Source organism: Gigantopelta aegis, chromosome 14, assembly GCF_016097555.1.
Source record: "Gigantopelta aegis isolate Gae_Host chromosome 14, Gae_host_genome, whole genome shotgun sequence".
NCBI classification, from domain to species: domain Eukaryota; kingdom Metazoa; phylum Mollusca; class Gastropoda; order Neomphalida; family Peltospiridae; genus Gigantopelta; species Gigantopelta aegis.
The window spans coordinates 6,557,389-6,585,273 of NC_054712.1; the positions used below are offsets into that span (position 1 = coordinate 6,557,389).

The following is a 27,885-nucleotide window of genomic DNA, read 5'->3' on the forward strand; positions in this document are numbered from 1 at the left end:
AGAGAGGGAGAGGAGGGAGAAAGAAAGAAAAAGTAATATTTTAAAATCTGACTCAGAACTTTACTACGGTGCTCTGAAGAAATTAGTGGAGGAATTTTATACACACCAACTCATGACAGTTGATGGCGGTTCTTTTCGTTTAATTACTCCTAAAACTTTATTACTTGTTTTAAATAAAATTCATTGTTTGATACAAAATTATTCGGAAAAATAAGTGTAATAATTTTACCTAATGTAACCGGCAAATGAATATTTTTATTTTAAACCAATAAATGATTCAATATTAGCCCGCGCAATTCAAGAATGAAATGTAAAAAGTGCCAATCCAATCACCAATCATCCAATGTGAATGTGTTTGTGGACAATATCGAAGGGGAACGCCCCCATAGTTATTTTGGAGGTAAACAGGCATCGTGTGTGTTGGAGTGACTGAATACATGTAGGCCCCAAATAGGAAAGACTTCAGAACGTTCCAGCATGCATGCTAATAATATTATTATCAGTGAACCCTAACCCTAAACCTAAGCCAGGTAAAGCCTGAATGAACTGAATGCTGGAACGTTCGGAAGTCTTGCCCCCAATTATGTATTTGTAATTAAGTCACATATCGTATTTTAGGGCTCATAATAGGGGTCATAGATGCAATTGCTGGTCAACTTGTCCACTACAAACTTGCCTCAGCCAGTGGTTGGCAGCTCACCCCAGTCTTGTGTATGGTAGTCAATTAAGCGGTTCAGTCCGAGTACCCTGCTGCTGGAGAGCTAAATGGACATTTCGACAGTTATAATCGCCTTGCTGTCTGAGATAAAATGCAGAATTTTCAGTAACAAAGAATCCCGCTCTAATACTGTAAATACAATTACAATCCAGAAAGAGTTCAGGAAAGATTTCCGCCTGTTACACAATTTTATTGATATATGTATAGAGGGAACCTCACCATAACCCTAAAACTAACCCTAACCCTAAAACTAACCCCAACTCTAAATTAACCTTAACCCTAAAACTAACCCTAACTCTAAATTAACCCTAACCCTAAAACTAACAATAGGGGGTAACAGTCGGATATTTTACCGGGGGGGGGGGGGGGGGGGTACGGGTCGAACTCATGCCTACAATCCAATCTTTGGCATTAAATACTTTTACATTCATCATTTTTGAGTTTGTTGATAACAAATAACTCGCATACTAGTAGTCTACAGGAAAAAACCCTCAGCACCTACTTATTTTTAAAAACGAAACGTTGAAAGGGAATGCAAGGGACAGGAGGTAGCCCTGTGATAAAAGTGCTCACCTATTTATCGTTCCAGCCTGAGCTCTAGAACGGGTAACAAAGGCTGTGATATATATTATCCTCTCTGTGGGATGAAGCATATATGAAAGATGATAATCCTTTGCTGCTAATTGAAAAGAGTAGCCCATGCAGGGCTAGCTCTGGGTGAGCAAAATGTTTCGCCAAATTGTCTATTAAACTTCAAAAATTGCAGAAATTGCCAGTTACTTTCTAAAAAATTTACATTTTTACATGAAATTATTTCACCAAATTAAAATAAAATTTGTCAACTACTTTCAAAATTCGCAATTGGCAAATTTGGCAAGTGCCAGAGATAGCCCTGCATGGAGTGGTGGAGAATTGGTTTCCTCTGTATCTTGGTGGTCCGAAACCATTAAATAAAACTGCTTTTTTTAGAACTAAAAGTGATGCTGTCGGGTACTGTGTTTATTACTAATTAATATACAAATTATGTATGTGAAATATTTGTTAACAACAAACTCAAAAATGATCAAAATAAAGTTACATGTATTTAAAATCAAACATAGGATTATTATTATTCTATTAGAGCAAGAATATTTGCCTACTGACCCTTTTTGGTCAAAAAGCCTGTTTTCGTTAAATAGTTATCTTTTATGGCAGAGAATAATTGTAACAGACCAAATGCCCGTCTAGCTTTTAACTTAATTTAAGACAGACTACTTGGGCTGCCCCTCAAACATTATCATCTCATCTCAATGATTGATCAACTGTCTATAATCCCACTTCACTTTGTTCATGTGTACCGGGTAATTAGCCTAATGTGCATAAATCATATTGTTAATTTTTCAGTTATACTTATAGTCTGTAAACACAGATATAATTCACATAATTCAACATTTGGTTACAGGCCTCGGTGGTGCTGTGGTTAGGCCATCAGACATAAGGCTGGTAGGTACAGGGTTCGTAGCCTGGTACCTGCTCCCACCCAGAGAAAGTTTTAATGACTCAATGGGTAGATGTAAGACCACTACATCATCTTCTCTCTCACTACCACTAACAACTAACCCACTGTCCTGGACAGACAGGCCAGATAGATGAGGTGTGTGCCCAGGACAGTGTGCTTGAATCTTAATTATAAGCACAAAATAGTTTAAAAGAAAGTTATCGAGATGTAAAAATCATGTGAACTGTTTTCGGGTAACCTAACATTTTCAAATATTGTACCAGGGCTAGCTTTGGGTAAACAGAACTTTTGCCAAAAAATTGTCTAACAAAATATAAATTATTTCATGAAATTATATCACCAAATTAAAATAAAATTAGCCATTGTTTTTTAAATTTGCAAATGGTGAATTTGGTGAGTGCCAGAGCTAGCCCTGTGTGTCCTGCCAAGTTTGGACGGTCTATATTGTACATACATGTATAATGCCTATAAGTCTTAAATGGGATTTTCTTTATTTTTAGAATTCTAGAGATGACTGTAGATGAAAGAAATATAACTTGCTACCAGTAATAGTAATCAAGACAGCGACTGAGCAACTCTTTTCAAATGGAGAGTGCCCAGAGTGAGCAGACGACTGCGTCGGGTCTTCGTGTTTCTCAGAGCGCATGCAGAAATGCTGTGTTGTTCAGGACACCAAGGAGCCGAAGGATTACAGGTATATAGAGCTGTAGCAGTTCTCCTTCTTCTTTTCGTTCGGGGGCGGGATGTAGCCCAGTGGTAAAGCATTCGCTTGATGCACGGTCGGTCTAGGATCGATTCCTGTCGGACCCATTGGGCTATTTCTCGTTCCAGCCAGTGCTCCACAACTGGTGTACCAAAGGCTGTGGTATGTACTATCCTGTTTGTGAGATGTTGCATATAAAAGATCCCTTGCTGCTAATCGAAAAAAGTAGCCCATGAAGTGGCGACAGCGGGTTTCCTTTCTCAATATCTGTGTGGTCCGTAACCATATATCTGACGCCATATAACCGTAAATAAAATGTGTTGAGTGCGTCGTTAAATAAAACATTTCTTTCTTTCTTTCTTTCATTTCGTTCGCTTGTTGACTATCAATGATACTGCCCTTTGTATATCACTTTTGATACCATACAGGTTCTTCTGGAGTGTTGTTGTAGTTGTCCAGGTAGTGTCCCTCAGCTGCTGTAGATTTTTGCAGTCTTGGGTGACATGTTCAGTCATCAGTTGTGCTTCTCCACAGGAACGGATGGAAGAGGGTACTGTAGCTGGAATCTCTTCTGCATGTGCTTGTTCAGCCTGTTGTGTCCTGTCCTTAGCAGACCTAGAACTAAAGATAAAGCGTGTTTGGTTTAACTACACCACTACAGGACTCTACCATTCGTCAGGTGTTATGATCCATTCGTCAGGTGTTATGATCCATTCATTAGGTGTTATGATCCATTCGTCAGGTGTTATGATCCATTCGTCAGATGTTATGATCCATTCGTCATGTGTTATGATCCATTTGTTAGGTGTTTGGTATGATTCATCTGATTGGTAACCTATTTTGCCTTCTGGTTGAAATTTCAAAACTAGTCGTAAATAACCGAAATGGTTGTGAATGAAAAATATCATGTAACCTATTTATTAGTTATACTGACAACAGCTTATTTTGAGGGCAGTTTTAGATTGCACTAAAATAAAAATGATGAACCGTGTGCACAAAATATATGTAGGTCCAAAATAATTGTGCCTAAATTACATACAAAACATGTTGATCTCAAAACAATTCATCCCGGAACCACTGAAATGTTATGCTTTAAGTAGATTAAAATAACTTGAAATTGAACAACCACAACTCTTCAGCAGCTGTTACAGCATTAAAAAAAGACCTCTCTGTGTTCGAAACGGACAACAAACTTGTTGTCACCAAATTAGTGAGATTTAAAGGCATATTCCAGTACTTAATTGGTTGAGAATGAATGTTTCACATTTAAAGCAACAAAGTAAGAAGGGTTCAGCACTTCACATCAAAACATAGAATATGTTCAACTTGATGATTTATAAATATTTCTTGGAAATCCGCAAAATGCAGGTCCTTGTATTTCACAGAAACTATCATTTCTGGCAGCGTGTCGGTAAAGTCACAGAACTGAAATTTTGTTTCCCATAATTATTATATTGAGTATGACTTCAGTGAAAATGATATATATATAATTATTTAAAAAAAACAGTTTCCGATGGGCTCCCATGATCACAAGGCATGGAGTTGAAAAAAGGTTCCCCATGAAATTTGAAATCCTATGGCTCGAAAAGAGTCATGGCAAATGCCTTGAAATTGAAGTCATCCTTAAAATTTGATTGAAAACATACCATATGGTTTATTCAAAATACATCTGATTTTGTTTTGTTTACATAGTTTACATGCATATACACATTTAGTCAATGTTTAAGCTGGATAAAATTAAAATATTTTTTAAACACTTTGGTTAATTAGAAACAACCTTGAAGAACAATTTTAGAGTGGTGCCAAAAAGTGTTTTTTGATTTTTCAATACAATATTTAATATATATTTTTATGCTTTAAAACATGCTTGAATTAAATGTTTGAAAGTGTAAAAGTGAATTTTATAATGTAAACCTAATTTTTGTTTAAATGTTTGAATTTAACACTCAGCATTAAACAAACATCCCTTATTTTTTTTTTTTTTTTATTTGGATATTTGAATGTGACATTCAACTTTCAACAAAGATTCATTGGGTTTTTTCGTATTCAGGTGTCAGATCTTTCTTCCGGAGGACTCCTACCAGACAGGAAGAGGCGAGGCTTGATCATTCTGAAGGTAACCATGACAACAACATATACATTATTTCGAGGGGCGGGACGTAGCTCAGTGGTACAGTACTCGATGCGCGGTCGGTCTGGGATCGATCCCCACCGGTGGGCCCATTGGGCTATTTCTCATCACAGCCAGTGCACCATGACTGGTATATCAAAGGCCGTGGTATGTGCTATCCTGTCTGTGGGATGGTGCATATAAAAGATCCCTTGCTGCTAATCGGAAAGAGTAGGTCATGAAGTGGCGACAGCAGGTTTCCTCTCTCAATATATGTGTGGTCCATAACCATATGTCTGACGCCATATAACCGTAATTAAAATGTGTTGAGTGCGTCTTTAAATAAAACATTTCTTTCTTTTTAATTATTTCGAGTCCAGTGCAATGCTTTTAGAATTACATACACAAACAGAAATACAGGGGACATTTTGTTCAATATCGTATCGCGATTCACTACACAAGTTTTTGCTGGAAATGCTGTAATTAAAATATAATTTACTATGCTTTATTGTAACATTTCCCTTTTAGACATTATTGTCAACAAGACATGGAAGTTGTACCGATTATCTCCCCTGTATAAGTTCAGTCACAAAGCGTCTGACCTGAGAAGATATGGAACATGCCTGGCATCATTTATTGCCATTGTAAGTTGTTTTAGTGGGGGTTTGTGAGGTTTCTTCATTTCACTGTTCCCTTTCCGTTGAATCCCATCTTTGTCTGTCTGTCTATCCTAAATATAGTTTTCCGTACTTTGTTTTTGCAATTCGTAAAGATATTGAATGGAAAATTTATGTGTAACCTTACCATACATGTACAGTTACAGATCATGGTTTACGTTCATAGCGATTTACCCATTTTTGAGAGTTATAGCCCTTGAACTTATGAGATACGAAAATTTGTTGTGTTTGGTAGGGAACATGTATTGCTTTAGCAGTACTCTCAGAATGCTTAAGTCTGGTAGCTCCTATCTAATTCCCATCAGCTTTAGTTGTAAGTGGATTTTCTTGATGATCGCAGAAAAATCCTTGAAAATAATTTTTTAAAAGGTCAAAGAAAATGTTGCTCAGTCATAGAAAACTTAAGTATAATAATGTAGATGTATGTTTATTGTAGGAGCGAGCGAAAGGCTTTGATTTTGAGTCTGACAAAGTGGACAAAGCCATCTTCAATATGAACAAAGGAATCAAAGTGTCTTCAGGTAGGGAATGTGTTTCATTTAATCCTTCTGTGATTGGGGGCCAGATGTAGCCCAGTGGTAAAGTGCTCGCTTGATGTGCGATCGGTTTGGGATTGATCCCCATTGATGGGGCCCATTAGGCTGTTTCTTGTTCCAGCTAGTGCACCACGACTGGTATATCAAAGGCTGTGGTATGTACTATCCTGTCTTTAGGATGGTGGTGCTATTCATGGAACAATGTAGTAGGTTTCCTTTCTAAGACTATATGTCAAAATTACCAAATGATTGACATCCAATAGCCAATGATTAATAAATCAATATGCTCTAGTTGTGTCGTTAAACAAAACAACAAACTTCTGTGATTGCTAACAGCAACCTTTAAAACCATACTTCTCAGTTTTCAATCTTACAAATGTAGCTTTGGGTCAGTCAGTATGCATTCTAAAATTTAGATTTTGTTATTTGAAAAACCTACCAAAAGGCTTTTTAAAAAACCCTGTCAGCTTAATTTAGAGGGCCGAGGGGTTGGTTAGCTTGTGGGAACTGTTGTTCCATCTCTACAGACTTGGAGCACAAGATAGAAGTGTTAATTTTCCAGTGTCAACTTTTGATTTTGGCTTTCTTTTTCTCATTAATTTATTCTGAATCTGAAGGATCCTCCACCTCATTATGATCACTGTGACAGTGTTAGTGTACCATATTATGGTGAGGGTGCAATCATCTTAAGCAAATTAGAAAATGTATGTTTCTTAGAACAGTGTTTGCCAGGAGAGGCAAGTGATCACTCCCACTCCCCTCCACACTCGCCTGGAAGGTTTTAGGAGAGTAGCAAATTGATCGCCTCTCACTAAAATATTTAATACAGTTTATTTGACACATCATGTGATTGCTCGCCTAACACAATTTCAGGAGAGTCAACTTCAGCTCGCCTTGATTTTGCTCCTGGCGAAGACTGAATAACAAATGTAATGGGATCATTTCGATTCCATCCTGAACTTGTGTTGAAATTCTTAAGAAATATTGAATTTTATTCCATTTTTTAATATATATTTTTTAACATTTCTTGCACATTCTTTGTGTTGTAGTTTAACTCGCAGGGAACATTTTGTTCAGTATTATGTCGCAATTCAGTACATAAATTTCAGAGATCGCTACACAATTTTAAAACATCAAACAGTAGTTGCTAATCAATTTTCGATTAATTAGAAATATCGCTAATCAAGATATTAAAAACAAAATGTTCCACGACTTATACATTTTTATATTGATGCTGATCATCACTTCATTTTCATAATATACCTTAATTTAACACCCAATATTCGATGCATTTTTAGTCCCCTTTTCAGTCCAAGGTTTTTAGTCTTGTCTGTGTCACATATAGCTTTTTGGACTTTTACCAATTTGTTTTTTACAGAATTATGGCCCTTGAACTTAGATACCAAAAATGCTTTTCCTGACTTTTTTCGCAAAGCTTCAAGAACTTCCATGGTAATTTACCTATTTTTCACAGAGTTATGCCCCTTGAAATTAAAAAATATGAAAATTTGTTGGGCCTGGTAGGAGACTTGTATTGCTTTAGCAGTATTCTCAGAATTCGTAGTCATGCTAGGGTGTCTTTAAACATTCATTCATTCATTCATTCTTTTTTGCTACGTTTTAAACCTGAGTCGTAGAACTTTACACATATGGGGCCTAATTCACTAAACTCTCGCAACTTTGCGATCTCGCAGTGCAATGCTAAAAGACTTACAATGAAGATGCTTTGTTGTCTAGCAGAGCCTAAGAGACCTTTGTGAATTAGACCCATGGATGCTCAGTGTGGGATATAGCTCAGTGGTAGAGCACTCGCCTGAGGTGTGATGGGTCGCAGGATCGCTTCCCTTCAGTGGAAACATGTTCTTTCCCATAGCAACCAGTGGGGATAGTTAAAACAATAAATTAATTCTCTGTTTTTGTTATAATTTGAACAGTGGATCCTGAAGCTATACAGATAGTAATCTCAGGAAAATCAAAACCAGGTCAGTATTTAATTGTACAAAACAGAGTTACCTGTATTGATCTAACAAGGTAAGTATTTAATTATACAAAACAGACTTACCTGTATTGATCTAACAAGGTAAGTATTTAATTATACAAAACAGTTACCTGTATTCATCTAACAAGGTAAGTATTTAATTTTACAAAACAGTTACCTGTATTCATCTAACAAGGTAAGTATTTAATTATACAAAACAGAGTTACCTGTATTCATCTGACAAGGTAAGTATTTAATTGTACAAAACAGAGTTACCTGTATTCATCTGACAAGGTAAGCATTTAATTATACAAAACAGAGTTACCTGTATTCATCTGACACGGTAAGTATTTAATTATACAAAACTAGAGACACTCGTATTCATCTACTAAGGCATCGTTCCAGCCTATGCACCATGACTGGTATGTACTACCCTGTCTGTGGGATTGTGCATATAAAAGATTCCTTGCTGCTAATCGAAAAAAGTAGCCCATGAAGTGGTAACAGCGGGTTTCCTCTCTCAATATCTGTGTGGTCCTTAACCATATGTCTGGTGCCATATAACTGTAAATAAAATGTGTTGAGTGCGTCGTTACATAAAACATTTCCTTCCTTCTTTCATCTACTCAGGCAAGTATTTAGCTATATACAAAACAGATATACATCTAACTAGGTTAAGTATTTAACTATACAGAACAAAACACACCTGAATCCATCTAATCAGGTGGCAAAGCAAGAGTTACCAATCCTGTATTCATTTAACTTGGTACGTTTTTTGTGGTGATCTGCCTGAAGTAAATTTGATATTTATTTACAAACATAGTTGTCCAAAAACATGCCAACTGTTTTCTAATCTAATATCTTGCACTGATTAGATGCATTAGCAACAGTTGATTCATCTGTATATTATCCACATTATTGGGGACCATTTATAGAAGAAGAATGAGTCTGATTTAGGCACAAGACAACATAAATATACTGCATCTAAAGCATCAACATATACCCCAAATATAAATAAATAAATACCAATTTTAAAAAAACAACTATAACCGAACATTTTATGTTATGCCCTCAGCTGCCGGACTATTAACTAAAATTGTATTTACCTCAGATTTTGAATATTGTTTTTTTTTTTTCAGAATCGGAATCTTCGACCGTTCTGCTGACGGCAGTTTTATGTGGGGTCGACATGGAGGAAAACCCAATCAACGAGAATTCAGACAATTTTACATTTTACCCCATAATGCTGATGAAGAGTGCAGTGAAACTGTCACAGTTTTTTATCACATGGATGGAGGTAATAAATTCATTCGGCTCATTTGTTTTCTGTTGGCCTCGGTGGCGTCGTGGTTAGGCCATCGGTCAACAGGCTGGTAGGTACTGGGTTCGGATCCCAGTCAAGGCATGAGATTTTTAATCCAGATACCGACTCTAAACCCTGAGTGAGTGCTCCACAAGGCTCAATGGGTAGGTGTAAACCACTTGCACCGACCAGTGATCCATAACTGGTGCAACAAAGGCCATGGTTTGTGCTATCCTGCCTGTGGGAAGCGCAAATAAAAGAGCCCTTACTGCTAACTGGAAAGAGTAGCCCATGAAGTGGTGACAGCGGGTTTCCTCTCAAAATCTGTGTGGTCCATAACCATATGTCTGACGCCATATAACCGTAAATAAAATGTGTTGAGTGCGTCATTAAATAAAACATTTCTTTCTTTAATTTTTTCTGTGGGAGGGGCAGGATTTAGCTCAGTCGGTTGAGTGCTCGCTTGAGGTGCTTGTCTCACAGGATCGAACCACCTCAGTGGATTCATTCAGCTGATTTGGGTTTTTCTCTTGTTCACAACTGGTCAAAGGCCGTGGTATGTGCTGTCCTGTCTGTGGGAAAGTGCATATAAAAGATCCATTGCTCAGGGCTTCTAGAATGTTTATAAAATCCACTAGCCATGGGATCAGTGATTTAAAAAATTTACTAGCCACACTTACAAATTCACTAGCCCTACTTTACTTTAAGATAATATAATTTTACTAAATAATAGTAATAATCAGATATGTCACCTAAAGAGGGAGATAGAGCTTAAAACAATAACATTGGGGGTGGGGCAGGATATTCATATTTTCTTTTTTTCACTAGCTGTCTGGCATGGCAATAGTAGTTAATTACTAGCCCAACATCGACTGTCACTATGCATAGAAGTGGGGCTACCATAATCTAGAAGACCTACTAGTTGCTAATGAAAAAATGTAGCAGGTTTCTTCTGATGACTGTGTGTCAGAATAGCATCCAATAGCCGATTGATTAATTAATCAATGTGCTTTAGTGATGTCATTAAACAACACAAACTTTGAAACTTTTTTTTCTGTGGGAATCCAAATTCTCATAGTCAGCAGACATGATGTAGCTCAGTGCTAGAGCACTCATCGGAGGTGCAAAAGTTTGTTTTGTTTAGCAACACCACTAGAGCACATTGATTTATTAATCATTGGCTAGTGGGTGTCATTTAGTCTTAGAGAGGAAACCAGCTACATTTTTCCATTAGTAGCAAGGGATCTTTTATCTATGCACTATATGGAAAGTGCATATAAAAATATTCCTTGCTGTTTTATCAACAGCAGGTTTCTTATCTTTTCGTCGACCAATGTTGAAATATCTATATGTTTACAATGAGCTGAGGTGTCCATCAGTATTTGTTCTGTTACTGTGGAAACAAATAGTGATAATATATTCACCGTTTCTGAAGAACACCTCCAAAACTGTCCAGGATAATGTCATAATTACAGGATATTAAACGAGCTTCAATTTCGTATCATGTTTATGTCTCATGTAAAATAATTTTCTTTAGTTAGTGACAATGAAAATGATTTCATGAGGGACATAGATGTACCAAGATATTTTTGTGGATAATAAGACATTGATATATACAATCTAGTGGTCTAGTAGTACCTTTTGTCAAATAGCCACTGTTTGTGAAGCACAGTGCCAAAACTGCTGAACATGAATTCACGAAGATTTGTACACATATCAATCTAGTGGTCTAGTAGTACCTTTTGCTATGAAAGACTTTTAATTTTTGATGAAAAAAAATTCTGTTACCATGGAAACAAATAGCCAGAATGACCAAATTCACTGTTTTCGGAGCTGAACTCTGCAATTTCACGCAAATAGAGAAAGTATATGACATACACCAGTCAATTGAGTGGTTTCCATTTCATTAGTGACGGCAGGGGATATTGTTATTCTTTTCTTCTTTTAAAAAAAAAAAACCCCATGAATTGTTTGGCGTTAATGATTGATTATTTTTTATAAAATTCAATGCCATTTCATAATTTAAATTTTGTTTATTTTCTTCGTTTTTTTTTTTGGCAGAGGCAGTTTGACTGTCGAATTACTCCTTTCAAACTGAGTCCACACCAGTTGTCCTGGATGGTAGCGATGTGGAGCGGCCTGGCGTCAGGTTGGTATTAAATATACTTGACAAGAAAAGAAACACAAATACTATTTTTAATTAGTTTTTTTTTCTTTCTTTCTTTTTTCAATGTCAGATTTGTCTGTTTAAATACCATTAGTTTTTGTGTCTCTTAAAACGATAAATGTCTTGTTAACGTTTTACGTCTGTTTACTCAGTTGAATTTCTCATGAATTTCTACAATACTGTAAATCGTAAAATATTAATGATCTTAAAATTTAACAAATCCCAAAGTGACATATCAGCGACATAGAACTTTAGCGAGGTCATCATATCGGAAACTAAAAAAAACTAATAAGCTTAAGTTGTAGGATCAGCTGAAATAATGTTTTTGATGAAACTTGATATTATGCAGCTTACAGACATCTTGAAATTAGTCGAAAATTGCAGTAATGTGCATCCTAACTATTGTTGTTTTCTATCCTTTTGGTTCAATCAGTATCATGTAACCATTGTTGTGGCTTTAGTTAATCACAGTTGTATGTCTCTTTAAATTTAGTGTCATGAAATATTGCATCTTTTATGACCTTGCTAAATTTGCTAACATTTTATGCTCGCTAAAATTGTCTAACTTACAGTATATTGCAGTACTTGCATTTCTTATCAACATACGAGGCAGGGCCAAATTAGCCAATTGCTAATTTTTATCCAAATTAGCTACAACATTTAGTCTTTGGCTAATAAAAATGTCCTTAAATTAATCACACTTTGGTGCGGGACGTAGCCCAGTGGTAAAGTGCTCGCTTGATGCATGGTCGGTTTGGGATCGATCCCCGTCGGTTGGCCCATTGGGCTATTTCTCGTTCAAGCCAGTACACCATGACTAGTATATTAAAGACCGTGGTATGTGCTATCCTCTCTGTGATGATGCATATAAAGGATCCCTTGCTACATAATGGAAAAATGTAGTGGGATTTCTCTTCAAGACTGTCAGAATTACCAAATGGTTGACATCAATAGCTGATGATTAATCGATCAATATGCTCTAGTGGTGTCATTAAGCAAGACAAACTTTTAATCTTTGTTATCGTTTAATTTGTAGATAGTACAAACAAACCGATAAAGTTGGTGTATTCTGTGCCACCAGAGGTTGAAGGTTTGAAGCAAATTACATACAGCATTGACCCACACGACTGCAAGGAATTGTGGGAAAGGTATGTGGATTATTATATTAGTATGATTGTATTATACAGAATGATTTGTTCATTATTAAGTCGTAAAGGTTTTGAAAATCCTGAGAATTCATAGACTTTATAAAATGTAATTTCCTAGTTCTAAAAATAATAATTTGTTTCATAAATAGTCAGATCTCTTAAAATTGCATAAGGCCATTTTTCATAGGTTGACTTTTAATAAAACGAGCCAGTAAAAAGAATTACGTCTTCAGTGCTTGAAATTAGGGACTCAACTTATTGCTGAGATTGTTTTAGTAGGTGGAAATACATGGTATGAAAAATGAAAGATTTTTTGAAGTGTTGGGGGTTGTGGGTTTCTTTTCTCATTTTCCAGGCAACATATTGCAATTACCAGGATGTAAAATGTAATTGCTTCGTGCTTAAATGCCAGTAAACGTAGTGCAGTGACCTCGATTAATTTACATCTAATTTGCAAAGTGACCAAATTCTGAAAGTATGTGATCTGATAAATATCACATACCATATTTTTCGGCATAAAAGCCGCTATTTTACTGTGAATTGCAAGGTGCGGTTTATAAAACTGTGCTTTATTTATGAATTTTACAGTAACCGCTGTGCGTATAAACCACACCTTTTTCTTTTTTTCATTCTCATAATAATATAGCATACCAAATGACTAGAACTGAAATATTACGATGGAATGGCTCTTTATTAATAATCTAGTCAGGCTGGAAACAATACAACACTTGTGTATTGTTACACTTACGGTGTCAAATTCGTGCACGGGGCACACATTCTACGTCACTTTGGACTATATGTCAAAATAAGACTTGACCATGAAGTTTCTTAGTTGGATTTCTGTAACATTTATTGTTAGTAGTACATCAGATGTGTTTGTCTGATGTTTTAAAATGAAGTAACTCACCTCATATTATACAAACTAATGTTGTTATATAGTTTGTAGCAAACACATCCCACTTGCATGTTGGGTACTGCAGATAAAAAGCCAATGTCATGTGACACAATTACAATGTCATGGCCATTTACGGCCAATTGCAAAAGCCAAAACTTAACAATGACATGAAAACAGTTTCTTGATATCTTTAATGCCTCTGTTTGTTACCTGTTTGTAATATTTTTAATTAATATATCAGAATTTAAGTTCAGTACGAAGCTTGGGAATTAAAATTACATAATCGGTGTTCCTGTAATGTCTGTAATATTACATGTTGACATTCCCAATCTAATTATCCCGCTAATTTATACAGAGCATAACGTCGTCTTATTTCATTATGCTACATGTAATTATATATATATATATATATATATATATATATATATATATATATATATATATATATATATATATATATATATATCGTAATTCTCGGCAAATATATATATTTTTTAAAGGCTGTCATTTAAAAGTAATAAAACAATGTTGAAACTGCAAATGATCAACAGGACCATGCTTAGTTTCGGTTCACTGCCACTGGCCTATATATCCAGCTTGACCCAACCTCGTTTGAATATGTAATGTTTGCACACGGCACGCTAGTCAGGTTACAGAGAAACGTGTAATCGAGTGAGAACTAGTAATTTTTACTTGGTAATCATACTGGAACAAATAAAATGTTATCATGTTTTTGTATTTTTTTTTGCAACTAATGCAAGATTACAAACAATGCATGACCAACTTCTTGTTCATATTTTTGTAAAAATAGCGGGGTTTGTCAACGGTGTGTTTCTTTACGAATCTTACCCATTAGGTGAAATGAAACCGAAAGCCACACAATCATCAATTATTTATTGTTTGAATTTAGGGGAGAATGGATCTCTTTATTATTATTAAATACAAACAATAATTAATTGTAATTAAGTTTGTGGCTTTATTTTAATGTGGCATATTTAAAGGTGCGGTTTATGTACGGACGAAGGTCGGAAGTTTGTCAAAAAACAAGGGGTGCGGTTTATACTCCATTGCGTGTAATAGGCCGGAAAATACGGAACTTTGATTACACTGGATATGCTAGCTAATATAATAAATAAATATATATTATTATATATGTGCTGGGGTGTTGTTAAACATTTCTTTCCTTGATTTCATGATTTCAGTATACACGACAAGAGTAAGACAATGTTTACAGAAGAAGAAGTCAGCAAGTTCATGTCCAGTATTGAGACTCATTTCTTTAACTGTTTCTTCATCCGAATTTCTGTAAGTATAGACCAATGGCACTTAACCTCCACTCTCGTTGTCTTGACTGATTTCTTTAATTGCTTCTTTATTGGATGAAACAACCTCTACTCTACTGTCTAGACTAATTTCTTTAACTGCTTCTTAATTAGATGACACAACCTCCAGGCTTTACTGTCTTGACTCATTTCTTCAACTGCGTCTTTATTAGATGACACAACCTCCACGCTTTACTGTCTTGACTCATTTCTTTAACTGCTTCTTTATTAGATGACACAACCTCCATGCTTTACTGTCTTGACTCATTTCTTCAACTGCTTCTTTATTAGATGACACAACCTCCATGCATTACTGTCTGACTCATTTCTTTAACTGCTTCTTTATTAGATAACATAGCCTCCACTCATTACTGTCTTGACTCATTTCTTTAACTGCTTCTTATTAGATGACACAACCTCCACTCTGTACAGTCATGACTCAGTTTTTAACTGCTTCTTTATTAGATGACACAACCTCCACTCTACTGTCTTGACTCATTTCTTTAACTGCATCTTTATTAGATGACACAACCTCCACTCTACTGTCTTGGCTCATTTCTTTAACTGCTTCTTTATTAGATGACACAACCTCCACTCATTACTGTCTTGACTCATTTCTTAGACTGCTTCTTTATTAGATGACACAACCTCCACGCATTACTGTCTTGACTCATTTCTTCAACTGCTTCTTTATTAGATGACACAACCTCCATGCATTACTGTCTGACTCATTTCTTTAACTGCTTCTTTATTAGATAACATAGCCTCCACTCATTACTGTCTTGACTCATTTCTTTAACTGCTTCTTATTAGATGACACAACCTCCACTCTGTACAGTCATGACTCAGTTTTTAACTGCTTCTTCATTAGATGACACAACCTCCACTCTACTGTCTTGGCTCATTTCTTTAACTGCTTCTTTATTAGATGACACAACCTCCACTCATTACTGTCTTGACTCATTTCTTAGACTGCTTCTTTATTAGATGACACAACCTCCACGCATTACTGTCTTGACTCATTTCTTCAACTGCTTCTTTATTAGATGACAACCTCCATGCATTACTGTCTTGACTCATTTCTTCAACTACTTCTTTATTAGATGACACAACCTCCACGCTTTACTGTCTTGACTCATTTCTTCAACTACTTCTTCATTAGTTTCTGTAAGAATAGACAGATGACTTAACCTCCACTTTTCACTGTCTTTGACTCATTTCTTTAACATCTTCATTGTCTGTAAGTATCGAGATCTAAAAAATAACTATTTTAATATAATTATTGCAATTAGAATGGTTTAAAAAAAAATATAGAATGCCTAATTGCCAACCCACAAACAAAATCATAAATTTTCATTAAAATTTTTAAATCAAGATATATTTTTAATGTTTTATCAGTAATGTTTATTATTTGGTTTTTGGTTGTTTTAGGCAATGCCTTTGACTAGTACAGGAACACCTGTTGCGTACTGTGATGGATCGGGCAAAATAAAGGTGAGAAAGCCAGCAATGCTTAACTTCTTTCACATAAATAATTAAATTACTCTGTAATATTATAGTTTGGACAATTTATGGTAAAATGCAGCTGGCATTGAAGTTACTATAGCTTATAAAATTTGACAGTTGCTGGGTAATTGTAACATACACAGTGGATTGTTAAAGTTACCTGCTTTAAAGGAGGACAGACCAGATGGACCGGTGTTCACATGAGTGCCAGTTCAGACATATTTCATTGAATGAGATTTTGTAATCAGGTTCGTTTAGGCCCAAAACACTGGAGGTAGGTCTGTTGAGTATGGAACCTTCCAAAACTTGAACACACTGAATTAAGTGTGACAAAACACACACACTGTGTCTTATATGTTTTTCTGTAAGAAATACCTGGGAATTTTTAGTTGAAAAAGTGGAATTCAACAAATATTTTCTCTTAACAACAAAGGTGGAATGTCACAATCATTTGGAGGATTTATTAGCTAATTGTGACAGATAATTTGATAGCAAATTTGACTGTTTTACCCACAAACGAATATACGAAATATTGGGATATGAATCGTAATATAATTCCAAAAACAACTGTGGACATTAAAACACATTGATTGGGAATAATGGCCACAAATACTGGACATCGGGCCACAAATGCACAGAAGTAAAGGCAACTTTATTGATATTTTACGTAATTTTAAACCCACAAAAATAATACCTACTCTTTCACATATAAATATTATTTATGTATTTTATTACATTTTAAAGTGAAAATATCTTAATAAAGGTTATTAACTTGTACCCACTCAACATGAATTTGGTCAAAAATTAATTCAGTAGTCAGAAGGTTAATCAGTGTGGAATTCTCATAATTATTGTTGGTGTTTATAGAAAAAAATATTTTTAAAAATATGACTGCAATTAATATATATATATTGATAACATGTAACAGTTACAGACCCAGATATCAAAATAAACAGATGCCGGTTTACTACAAGTTAGTTGTTTTGTTTCTTTAATTTGCAGATTTTCTCACACAAGCACGTGACCGCTGTTCTGCGATATCTGACGGAACTTTCGCTGGAGCAGTTCATCCAGATATGAACATTAACAGTGGCGGCTCACCCGGTCCACACACCCCCCCCCCCCCCCCCCCCCCCCCCGAGAATCCGAGGAATCCCTTCAGGAACGTGGCCACATGTCATTGCCCCCCACCCTCCCCCAAATAGATTTTCTGGATCCACTACTGATTAAACAGTGTATTGTGTTAAAGTCATTGACCCTGATGATTTTTGACTATTATAGGGTTGCCTTTTTTTTTTGCCAAATGATACATTAATTAATTATCAATTTTGGCTAAGCCATGGTGTTTGTGCTCATTCTGTTATTTGTAATAGCTCAAAATGCATTTCATGTGAAGCAATGGGTACCTGTGTGAAAAATTGGGCCCAATATCTTTAAGCTTAAAAACGAATCTCCAATAGCATTAATAGTGCTTGGTACCTTGGGCAATTGTCTGGATCCTAACGAGGCTCTGGGAATGTTAAAGTATAAATTCTACCCTTGTTAGAGGCATGGACTAACTTGGTAGAGTGCTCGCCTGAGGTGCTTGGTCATGGAATCGAACAACATCACTGGACCCAACAACATCACTGGACCCATTCTCTTGAGCCAACAAGTGCACCGTGACTCGTATATCAAAGGCGGTGGGCGCAGTGTCCTTTAAAACGGTGTGTCAAATAGGAACAAATGTTTGACATCCGATGGCTGATAATTAGTAGTGTTGTTTAACAAAACTTTTATTATATTTTATTTAAATAAAACTTATTTCTAACTTAATATCACTAAGTGCTATCCTATCTGGGATATAAAATGGAAAATGTAGCGGGTTTCCTCTCCAAGACCATATGTCAAAATTACCAAATATTTGACATCCAATAGCTGATAATCAATAAATTATTGTGCTCTAATGTCGTTAAAACAAACTTTAACTGTAAATAATAATGTTTTTCAAATTGTTTACGAAATAATTTTAAGTATAAAAATGTTTTAATCTGGATTTAATCAGAACATGTTTTGAAATTTGATTTTTAATTGTAGTGAATTTTTTTAATGTTCACTAAAACATTAAATTTGTATTATGCTATAGTTATAGACACTTAAGATTGTTAACGATTGAGATTACTGCTTTTTTCAATGCCTTTTGAAAAATTGCTGTCATTTATTTAAAACCTTGTACTCCATGACTTCACACTTTGACGAAGGTTTCACTATATTGTGTAGACATCAAAATTAATTTTATTTGTATATAATGACCGTTAAACCGTCAGGGGCATCACTAGGGGATTTAGTGATAAAAACAAACCCCTTTTAAGTCGCTCTTTTCAGTGTTTTTACTGTAGCTTATTTATACATGGTAACTTGCTGCCTGTCGTAAAAAGAGTAGCCTGTGTGGCGACAGCGGGTTTCCTCTAAAAACAGTGTCAGAATGACCATATGTTTGACGTCCAATAGCTGATGATAAGATAAAAAAATCAATGTGCTCTAGCGGCGTCGTTAAATAAAACAAACTTTACTTTATACATGGTAAAACCTGTACATCAATGAACGTCTTTTAATTTAGTTAGGTAATGTGCATTTAAATAAAACGTATATGTATATATAACATTTTGCTGTTCTTTTTTTTATAACAAGCCATTCAATGGCAGAATGAGTGTTCAGTGTTCAACTATTACATAATGTGCTTGGCCAGGTATACCTTATGATTAATGGGGATGAAGAGCTTGTCGATAGTCGTAACATTTTAAAAGCAATGTCCCATTTCTTTTTATTAGTCTCCTACTGACCCAACCAAAGTTTGACTTTCATGGCGATTTACTAAATTTTGACAGTTATGGCCCTTCAACTAGAAGATTTAAAAAAAGATGGAATTTGTACTGTTACAGATCAAGTTTAAGGGGCAGTCCATAATTTTCAACATTTCCACGAGTGTACAAACCGTATGCAGGGGGGAGGGGGTTAAGGGGCCAGTACGGTTTGTATGCTTGTGAAAATGTTGAAAATTATGGACGGCCCTCTAACATCCATGGTGATTTACCTTTTTTTTTTACAGAGTTATTGCCCTTGAATTTAGAAGATCTGCAACAATGTGTTGGGCATGGTAGGGGACATGCATTGGTTTAGTAGTATTCTCAAAATGCTTGTTTATAAATAAAATGCAGGCAATTATTACTATTTTATTTTTTGACAAACAACTTTCTATCTTGTATTTATTACCAAATCAAACAAACATGCATGTAAATACAAACATTAAATGCGGCAATATTGATCAAATTAGGTCATGGTCTGACGATGACAAGGAAAGTGACATATTAATGTAATTTTAAGGAGTAGGGAGAGGAGGGATTTGCCATTCCAGCCAGTTCTTTACAACATCTATATGAAAGGCCATGGTACATATTTTTTGATGAATGTGATGGCAGTACTCACAATTGGTGCTACCAGTCTGGCAGGATATGCATACTTTTTCATGAACACATGATACCATCACTGTTTTGATAGTCATTCATGAGTATGTGCAATCACAACTAACTTGCCTGATGCTCTGTTTGTGTAGGATCGATCCCTGTCGGTGGACCTATTGGGCTATTTCTCGTTTAAACCAGTATACCATGACTGGTATATCAAAGGCCATGGTATGTGCTGTTCTTTCTGCAGGATAGTGCTACTACGATCACTTGCTACTAATGGAAAAATGAAGCAGGTTTCCTCTCTAAAACATATCAAAATCACCAGATGTGAGACATCTAATGATTACTAAACCAGTGTGCTCTAGTGGTGTCGAACCGGCCTCGGTGGCGTCGTGGCAGGTCATCGGTCTACAGGCTGGTAGGTACTGGGTTCGGATCCCAGTCGAGGCATGGAATTTTTAATCCAGGTACCGACTCCAAACCCTGAGTGAGTGCTCCGCAAGGCTCAATGGGTAGGTGTAAACCACTTGCACCGACCAGTGATCCATAACTGGTTCAACAAAGGCCATGGTTTGTGCTATCCTGCCTGTGGGAAGCGCAAATAAAAGATCCCTTGCTGTCTGTCGTAAAAGAGTAGCCTATGTGGCGACAGCGGGTTTCCTCTAAAAAAAATCTGTGTGGTCCTTAACCATATGTCTGACGCCATATAACCGTAAATAAAATGTGTTGAGTGCGTCATTAACTAAAACACTTCTTTCTTTCTTTAGTGGTGTCGTTAAAATAAAAATTGAACTCTCTTTCTTTCTTTGTTTATATGCTAATGCCGATAGTAGAGGATGGCTGACTGTTCACTGTCTCTGTGTGTAAATATCATCTATACCACACCAACTTGATCATCTATCAGTTAATCCACCCCAGAAATGGACATGTCACTTGCGTCAAGCTCAGGCGGGATTTAGCTCAGTGAATTGAGCGATCACTTGTGGTGCTTGCTTTGCAGGATCGAACCACTTCGGCGAATCCATTCAACTGATTGTTTTTTTCTTCTTTCCAGTCAGTACATCTTCTTTCCAGTCAGTACATCACAACTGGTCAAAGGCCGTGGTATGTGCTGCCCTGTCTGTGAAAAAGTGCATATAAAAGATCCTTTGCTGCTAATAGAATTAGAATTACCAAATATTTGACATCTAATAGCCGATGATTAATTAATCAATGTGCTCTGGTGGTGTTGTTAAACAAAACAAACTTCTTCATGACATCTGAATTTCTGAAGTGGATTAAGTTTTAGATCATCAAGTAGAGGTGGTTTGCATGATATTTAGCTATCTCCTAGCTTTATTTGTGTATTAGCTGTGATGCTTAGCACAAATTTAGTACAATATTAATGGTCCTTGAGCTATAGGTTGTGGTGTTTAGTTCTGTGCAACTGGCATCTTTTTATATCTGGTGTGGATTATTTTATATCCAGATATACATGGCATTTAGCTCCAGAGATTGAACAGTCAACAGTCATCTATAGGTCATGGTACTTAGCCTGATACAAAAGTTAAAGTTTGTTTTAACGACACCACTAGAGCACATTGGCTATTGGATGTCAAACATTTGGTAATTCTGACACATAGTCGTCAGAGGAAACCTGCTACATATTCCCTACTGCTGCAAGGGATCTTTTATATGCACTTTCCCACAGACAGGAAAGCACATAGACATACGATGGCCTTTGACTAGTTGTGGTGCACTGGTTGGAACAAGAAAAACCGGGTACCCAATCAGTTGAATGGATCCTGCGACACAGCACTCAACCGACTGCGCTAAATCCTGCACACTTATGAAGAACTAAGCATTTTAAACTTCAGCCTAAGAACCCCAATTGTGTTAAGCACCACTAGGGGCCAGTTGACTATTCAGTTGTTGTCTTTAAAAACCACACATATGGCACCTCAACTTGATAATCAATAAACTAATTTACCTCAGACAGGCGTACGGTCTCCCATTTTTGTATGGGGGCAGGCTGGCTTTTGCCCGAATTAAATGAAAATGCCTGAATCTGGATAACAACATTTATTAATATTAACATTAGTCCTACTACCAACAGCAATATAGGGTTGAAAACGAATCACTACGCATTTTTACATGAATTTTTATAGTAGAATGCTAGAAATATATGGTATAAAGGTCTCAGGTTAGCACATCTTATCCGAATATCTGTCATTTTTGGCCAAAATTTGAGGTTTTGCTCCAGCACTTGCCTCCCCCCCCCCCCCCCCAAACCCCTGTCTCATATGCATATGAGAAATAGAGATGTCACTCATGTAAGAATCATGGCCTAGCTACAGGAAGGAAGGAAGGAAGGAAGGAAATGTTTTATTTAACGAGGCACTCAACACATTTTAGTTACGGTTATATGGTTAAGGACCACACAGATATTGAGAGAGGAAACCCTCTGTTGCCACTTCATGGGTTACTCTTTTCTATTAGCAGCAAGGGATCTTTTATATACACCACCCCATAGACAGGATAGCACATACCACAACATTTGATGTACCAGTCGTGGTGCACTAGCTGGAGCGAGAAATAGCCCAATGGGCCCACTGATGGTGATCGATCCCAAACCAACTGTGCATCAAACGAGCACTTTACCACTGGGCTACGTCTCGCCCAACTAAAGAACAGTCAACTGAAAATTATCACTTGAGGCCTGGGTGCAGGGAATCATGCAGGGAGGGGTTGGGCAGAATCTAGACTGGCAAGTAAAGTTTCACCAGGAACAAATAACAATAATTAAAAAAATGCTTTGAGTGAAAAACCTCAACCTCTACACATTGGAGATGTTATTTTGTAGCCTACGTCAAAATATTTAGGTTAAGAAAGAAAGAAGTGTTTGATTTAACGACACACTCAACACATTTTATTTACGGTTATATGGCGTCAGACATATGGTTACGGACCACACAGATTTTGAGAGGAAACCTGCTGTCGCCACTTCATGGGCTACTCTTCCGATTAGCAGTAAGGGATCTCTTATTTGCACTTCCCACAGGCAGAATAGCACAAACCATGGCCTTTGTTGAACCAGTTATGGATCACTGGTCGGTGCAAGTGGTTTACACCTACCCATTGAGCCTTGCTGAGCACTCACTCAGGGTTTGGAGTCGGTATCTGGATTAAAAATCCCATGCCTCTACTAGGATCCGAACCCAGTACCTACCAGCCTGTAGACCGATGGCCTGCCAGGCTGCCACGACGCCACCGAGGCCGGTATTAGGTTAAGAATAATGTATCTCACTGGCAACTTTATTTCATATTTTCCTGTGTTATGTTCCCATGTTTTGTGAACATTTTAAGTAATATGGAAATGGCATTTGGCACAAATCTGGTGCTTGTGCAACACCACCACTCGATGCAAAATTACACTGACAAGGCAACCTTATTGAACTGCCCCGATGTGACGTCATTCTTACGTAAACGTTTTTTTTTTTTTAGCGCAGTTGAACTAGCCGTCAACACTAGTTAACAAATTATGGATTAGAGCGTAACAGTAATAATAATACTGCATAATATGCAGTTATAGTTTTTGTTACATGGATAATCTATCGGGTTCTCTGAGTGGTTGAAATGTTCCGTTACGAAACTCGTAGAGTTGATGACGTGCAGAAATTGGGATTGGATGGTGCGCAGGTTAAGAGGAAAAACAGTACACTAAAACAAAAATGGAATGGTTTCTTGTGTTTTTTACGTAAAAGTGATCTCACGTTTAAATTTAACCATGTAATGGAATGAATAATGCCCATAAATGATATAAAATCAACTTGTTTTCATACACATTGTCTTCATACGACCAAAAATGATTCTTCTGTTGATCTAAATGTAAGTATATAAATCTTTCGAAGTTAACAGCATTCTTATCTGTTCTTTATTCCTTACCACCGCCGCACCGGCTTGTGACACATTGGCCTTTCAATTATTTTAACCCATCTGGTGGTATACTTTGCTAAATAACACACCACTAAAGCACATTGATTTATTAATCATCAGCTATTGGATGTCAAGCATTTGGTTATTTTGAGTCATGAATTCGACCCGTACCTCATTTTCAATGGTTAGGGTTATTTTTAAGGTTAGGGTTAGGGTTATCATAGAATAATCAGTAGTCACACACATCAATAGTCGCACACATCACATTTTTTTTTCTATAGCTTGTGAGCAAGAGTGATCCATTGACGTCACATTTATCAACAAATAATAAAACAACACTTCCTGGTCCATTAACAGAATATGTCTAAAATGAAAAACATTGAAGTGATTTACTCATTTGTTTTCTCATCAGTGAAAAGTCAGTTTTCTTTAATACCAAATATAAGGATCTAGAGACAGAAATTGTCAAACATGTAAATAGAATGGAGTGCGTGACTATTCGTTATGTTTTAACTAGTAGGCCTACGCCAAAAGTTCCAATTTAAAAATTTGCTTTGGCAAATAAATTCGGGAGTAAATATTAATAACAAATAGTGTCTTATATACACTAAAGGACATAATATTTGTTTTATTTCTTTTTCACTTACATATGTTTACTTTAAAACTGAACATTTGTTCTTAGGTGCATGACTATTTATTACTCCAGGATAGTCTTAGAGCCTTTGCAGTCAGTTGAGTGCGCGCTCGAGATGCTTGCGCTGCAGGATCAAACCACCTCGGTGGATCCATTCACACGGTTCGCACACACTTCAAAAGGCCCTAAATTTGAAAGGTTGCCCTAAAAAGTCCCTATTTTGATGATCTAGCCCTAAAAAGCCCAATATTTTACAGGCAAGTTCACAAAAGACCCAAAATTAGACCAAATAAGCCCTGAAATCGATAGACATTTTTCTTCCAGAAACATTAAATAAATTGCGAAAAATACATCGATATCTACAATGTCAAAATGATACCAACAATTCATTCGTAAAACATTGTCAATGTTCGGTGTTCATAGGATTCATTCATAACTTTCGGGGAGCGCTTGATTGGTCAAATGTTCTAAAATGAAAAATGTTTCTAAAATACTAATCAAGAGAGTTAATCTCAGTGTAAACCTAATAAAGTGGAATATTCTAAACTTATCTGAACTGAATCAAACATTTATGCCTATGTGGATTCTATGTATTTATGTTTATGAAAATGTGTTGGCCCTCTATTCTGACCAAATGTTTGACATCCAATAGCTGATGATTAATTAATCAGTGTGCTCTAGTTGTGTTGTTAAACAAACCAAACTTTAGAGCCTTTCCCAAATTTTTACTCTAATACAACAACAACCCTATGTTTGATGTTAAAGACCATTGCATTGATCATTTTTGAGTTCGCAAATAGTGTTCTCGCTGGGTGAAAATTAAATGAGGGTTGCAATGCGGCACCCCGCTCTTCAAAAAAACCCCAAAGCAACAACAACCAAAAAAAAGAAAGACCTACTCCTATTTTTTTTCTCTGGATTTAGTACAAAAAAGTTGGTACGAAATACAAGCCTTCTCATCTTTTATGTACCGTTAATAAAACCGGATACGTTGTCATTCTGACATTCACAGGCATTCGTTTTGCTGAACCAATCAAAAGTTTTAATATTATTTTATTATTTATTTCAACTTATTTTTTGTGCTTATGTCCAATTAAGGTTCAGGCATGCTGTCCTGGACACACACCTCAGCTATTTGGGCTGTCTGTCCTGGACAGTGATTTAGTTGTTAGTGGTTACGGTAGTTGTTAGTGAGAGACAAGAGAGTGTATTGGTCTGAAACCTACCCATTGAGTTGTTAAAACTTGCTTTGGATGGGAGCCAGTAGCGGGCTGCGAACCCTGTACCTACCAGCCTTATGTCCGATGGGATATCCACGAGATCACTGAGGCTGGTATTATTATTTTAATAAAGGTTTCAAGATATATGAAAAACAAAGATTTTTGTTAAGTGATCTATTGTGGGATAAAAATATTTCTGTTCATTTTATTACCAGCTTCATCGAATGAAAGTTTAGTTTTTATAAAGGCGGTGTGTATATTATTTGGCACCCAAGATAAATGATTTTAATGATGAACACCACCTCCTTTTGTTTTATAAGCAGTGATATCCCCCCCCCCCCCCCCCAAAAAGAAGAAGTTTATAATATTTTATAAAGAATTGCTCAATAAACAAATGACAGAAAGTAAAAATCATCAGTTACAACCAATTAAATCTGCAATAGACCTCTTTTACTTTCCACTGCACATGTCTGTGTCGCTGAGCAACTTGTGGACACTAACCGTGAACTTTCGCGGGACTTTATTATGCGCAGTCATAATGTTCTTCATTTGAATGTTGGAAGGAAACATACTAAGTAATGCCCCGGACGACGGACAATCAGCAAAAGAAAATAGGCCAAGCCTGAATTTAAGCCGAATTAATTAAAACGGTGAATGAAAAAGAAGAAATAGGGCCTAATAAATAAATAAATAAATATTTTAAAACTTCATAAATACATGTACCAGATATTTCATATGAAGCTGTATATATGACTAATATAAATGATGTTGAAATGTAAATAAAGAAAGAATCAAACAAACAAAGAAAATAAATTTAATAATAAATAAATACATTAAATAAATAAAATAAAATAAGATAAATAAATAATTATTTGTGGAAAGACATGTAGCATTGGTTAGTAGTACGATTGTCTGTTTTTTAATGAAACGATAAGGGAAATAGAGCTGTGATAAAGGTCTATATGAGGTAGGGGTTTTGTTGTTTTTATTTAAATTTTAAATACTGATACATGTGGAGAATTAAACATCACTGGAAATCCATGTGAATATTTAAGTATAATTCTAATTGTTAAAAGTAGCAAATACATTCCATTTAAGTTAATTTTATTGTATGAATCTTTTAATTTTGTGTCGTTACGACCTTTGACAGATGGCTCTAGAGACTTCGTCTAAGTTTTAAATGTGTCACTACTTTTGGTCTTAAACCATTCCGATGTAAACTTTAGTAGACCGTTTATGTACGTTAGTTGCTAGAGATTCACAACTCCTACGAAGCTACTCACGATAACAACTGTTGATCATGCCCCCCAAGTTGTATACAGACTGGATTCTAATTCGTCAAGGGACGTTACTCTTTGTGCACATGTGCAATGGGATTATGAAAGAGATCTATTAAGAACAAAATATCAGACAATAGTTAGTGGACACAAAAGACAGAATGACCGTTCTGATCACGTGCCAAATAAATGTTTTTTCAGTCGAAGATTGTCAAATTAATAAAAAAAGAAAGATTTTTCATTGTTCAGATAAAATATAACATTTATTTTGTGTTTATCAAACAAACATACAACTGAATACAAGTATGGAACAAAATAGTGTTAAAAATAGTGTTAAATTATGTTACAGTAACTGTCGTAAGCTACTCCCCCCCCCCCCCCCCCCCCACTTTTTGGGAAAAAGGCAACGTGAATAAAACCAAGTGAATTCCACTTACCCATTTGAATGAGAAAAGCAATGTACATGTTTGTAGGTCAGGACTGGTGCTGTCGGTAACCAGGTTTGCCAATTTTGAGTCATGTCTGATTATCGTTCATAAAATTACATTCAAGAGAGCAATGTCCAGATTCATCATTGACTTTTTCCAAATGGAGAATTTGAATAGTAGCCATAGTTTCAGGGTTTTACGTGTATTTCTAAAATTTGTCTTGACACCCATGCATAGCTTTGACTTTGGGAATTTTAACCTCATTTTACCACCTAAAAATGGAATTTTCATTTTTGTTTGAAAAACATCTTGTAAGTTAGAATTTAAGAGAAATACTATCAGGCTGTGAATTTAGAGGGATTCTGTGCTTCCAAAATTCTCAGATTTTGGGTCAGAGGTGTAAC

The 27,885-nt window shown here is 36.0% G+C and overlaps 2 protein-coding genes across 3 annotated transcripts in view; both read left to right on the forward strand.

The window, feature by feature from the left end:
* The first annotated feature begins 134 nt into the window (after window positions 1-134).
* On the forward strand, window positions 135-19,197 carry LOC121388421 (centromere protein L-like). Of its 2 annotated transcripts, none has more exons than XM_041519730.1 (12): window positions 135-439; window positions 2,717-2,910; window positions 4,970-5,035; window positions 5,558-5,673; window positions 6,143-6,227; window positions 8,177-8,224; window positions 9,360-9,517; window positions 11,585-11,672; window positions 12,727-12,838; window positions 14,936-15,038; window positions 16,487-16,549; window positions 17,564-19,197. In XM_041519730.1, the coding sequence occupies exons 2-12, from the start codon at window positions 2,802-2,804 to the stop codon at window positions 17,639-17,641; spliced, it is 1,026 nt and encodes a 341-aa protein (XP_041375664.1). In that variant the 5' UTR covers window positions 135-439; window positions 2,717-2,801; the 3' UTR covers window positions 17,642-19,197. The 2 variants fall into 2 exon arrangements, with proteins under 2 accessions (XP_041375664.1, XP_041375663.1); XM_041519729.1 differs by having other exon boundaries at window positions 135-400.
* Window positions 19,198-23,537: 4,340 nt separating this feature from the next.
* Window positions 23,538-27,885, forward strand: part of LOC121389453 (calcium-transporting ATPase type 2C member 1-like) — a 47,997-nt gene continuing 43,649 nt past the window's right edge. Inside the window, exon 1 of the mRNA XM_041521083.1 lies at window positions 23,538-23,874. Within this exon, the coding sequence (XP_041377017.1) occupies window positions 23,791-23,874 (84 nt within the window). The 5' untranslated portion in view covers window positions 23,538-23,790. The remainder of the gene's footprint in view (window positions 23,875-27,885) is intronic.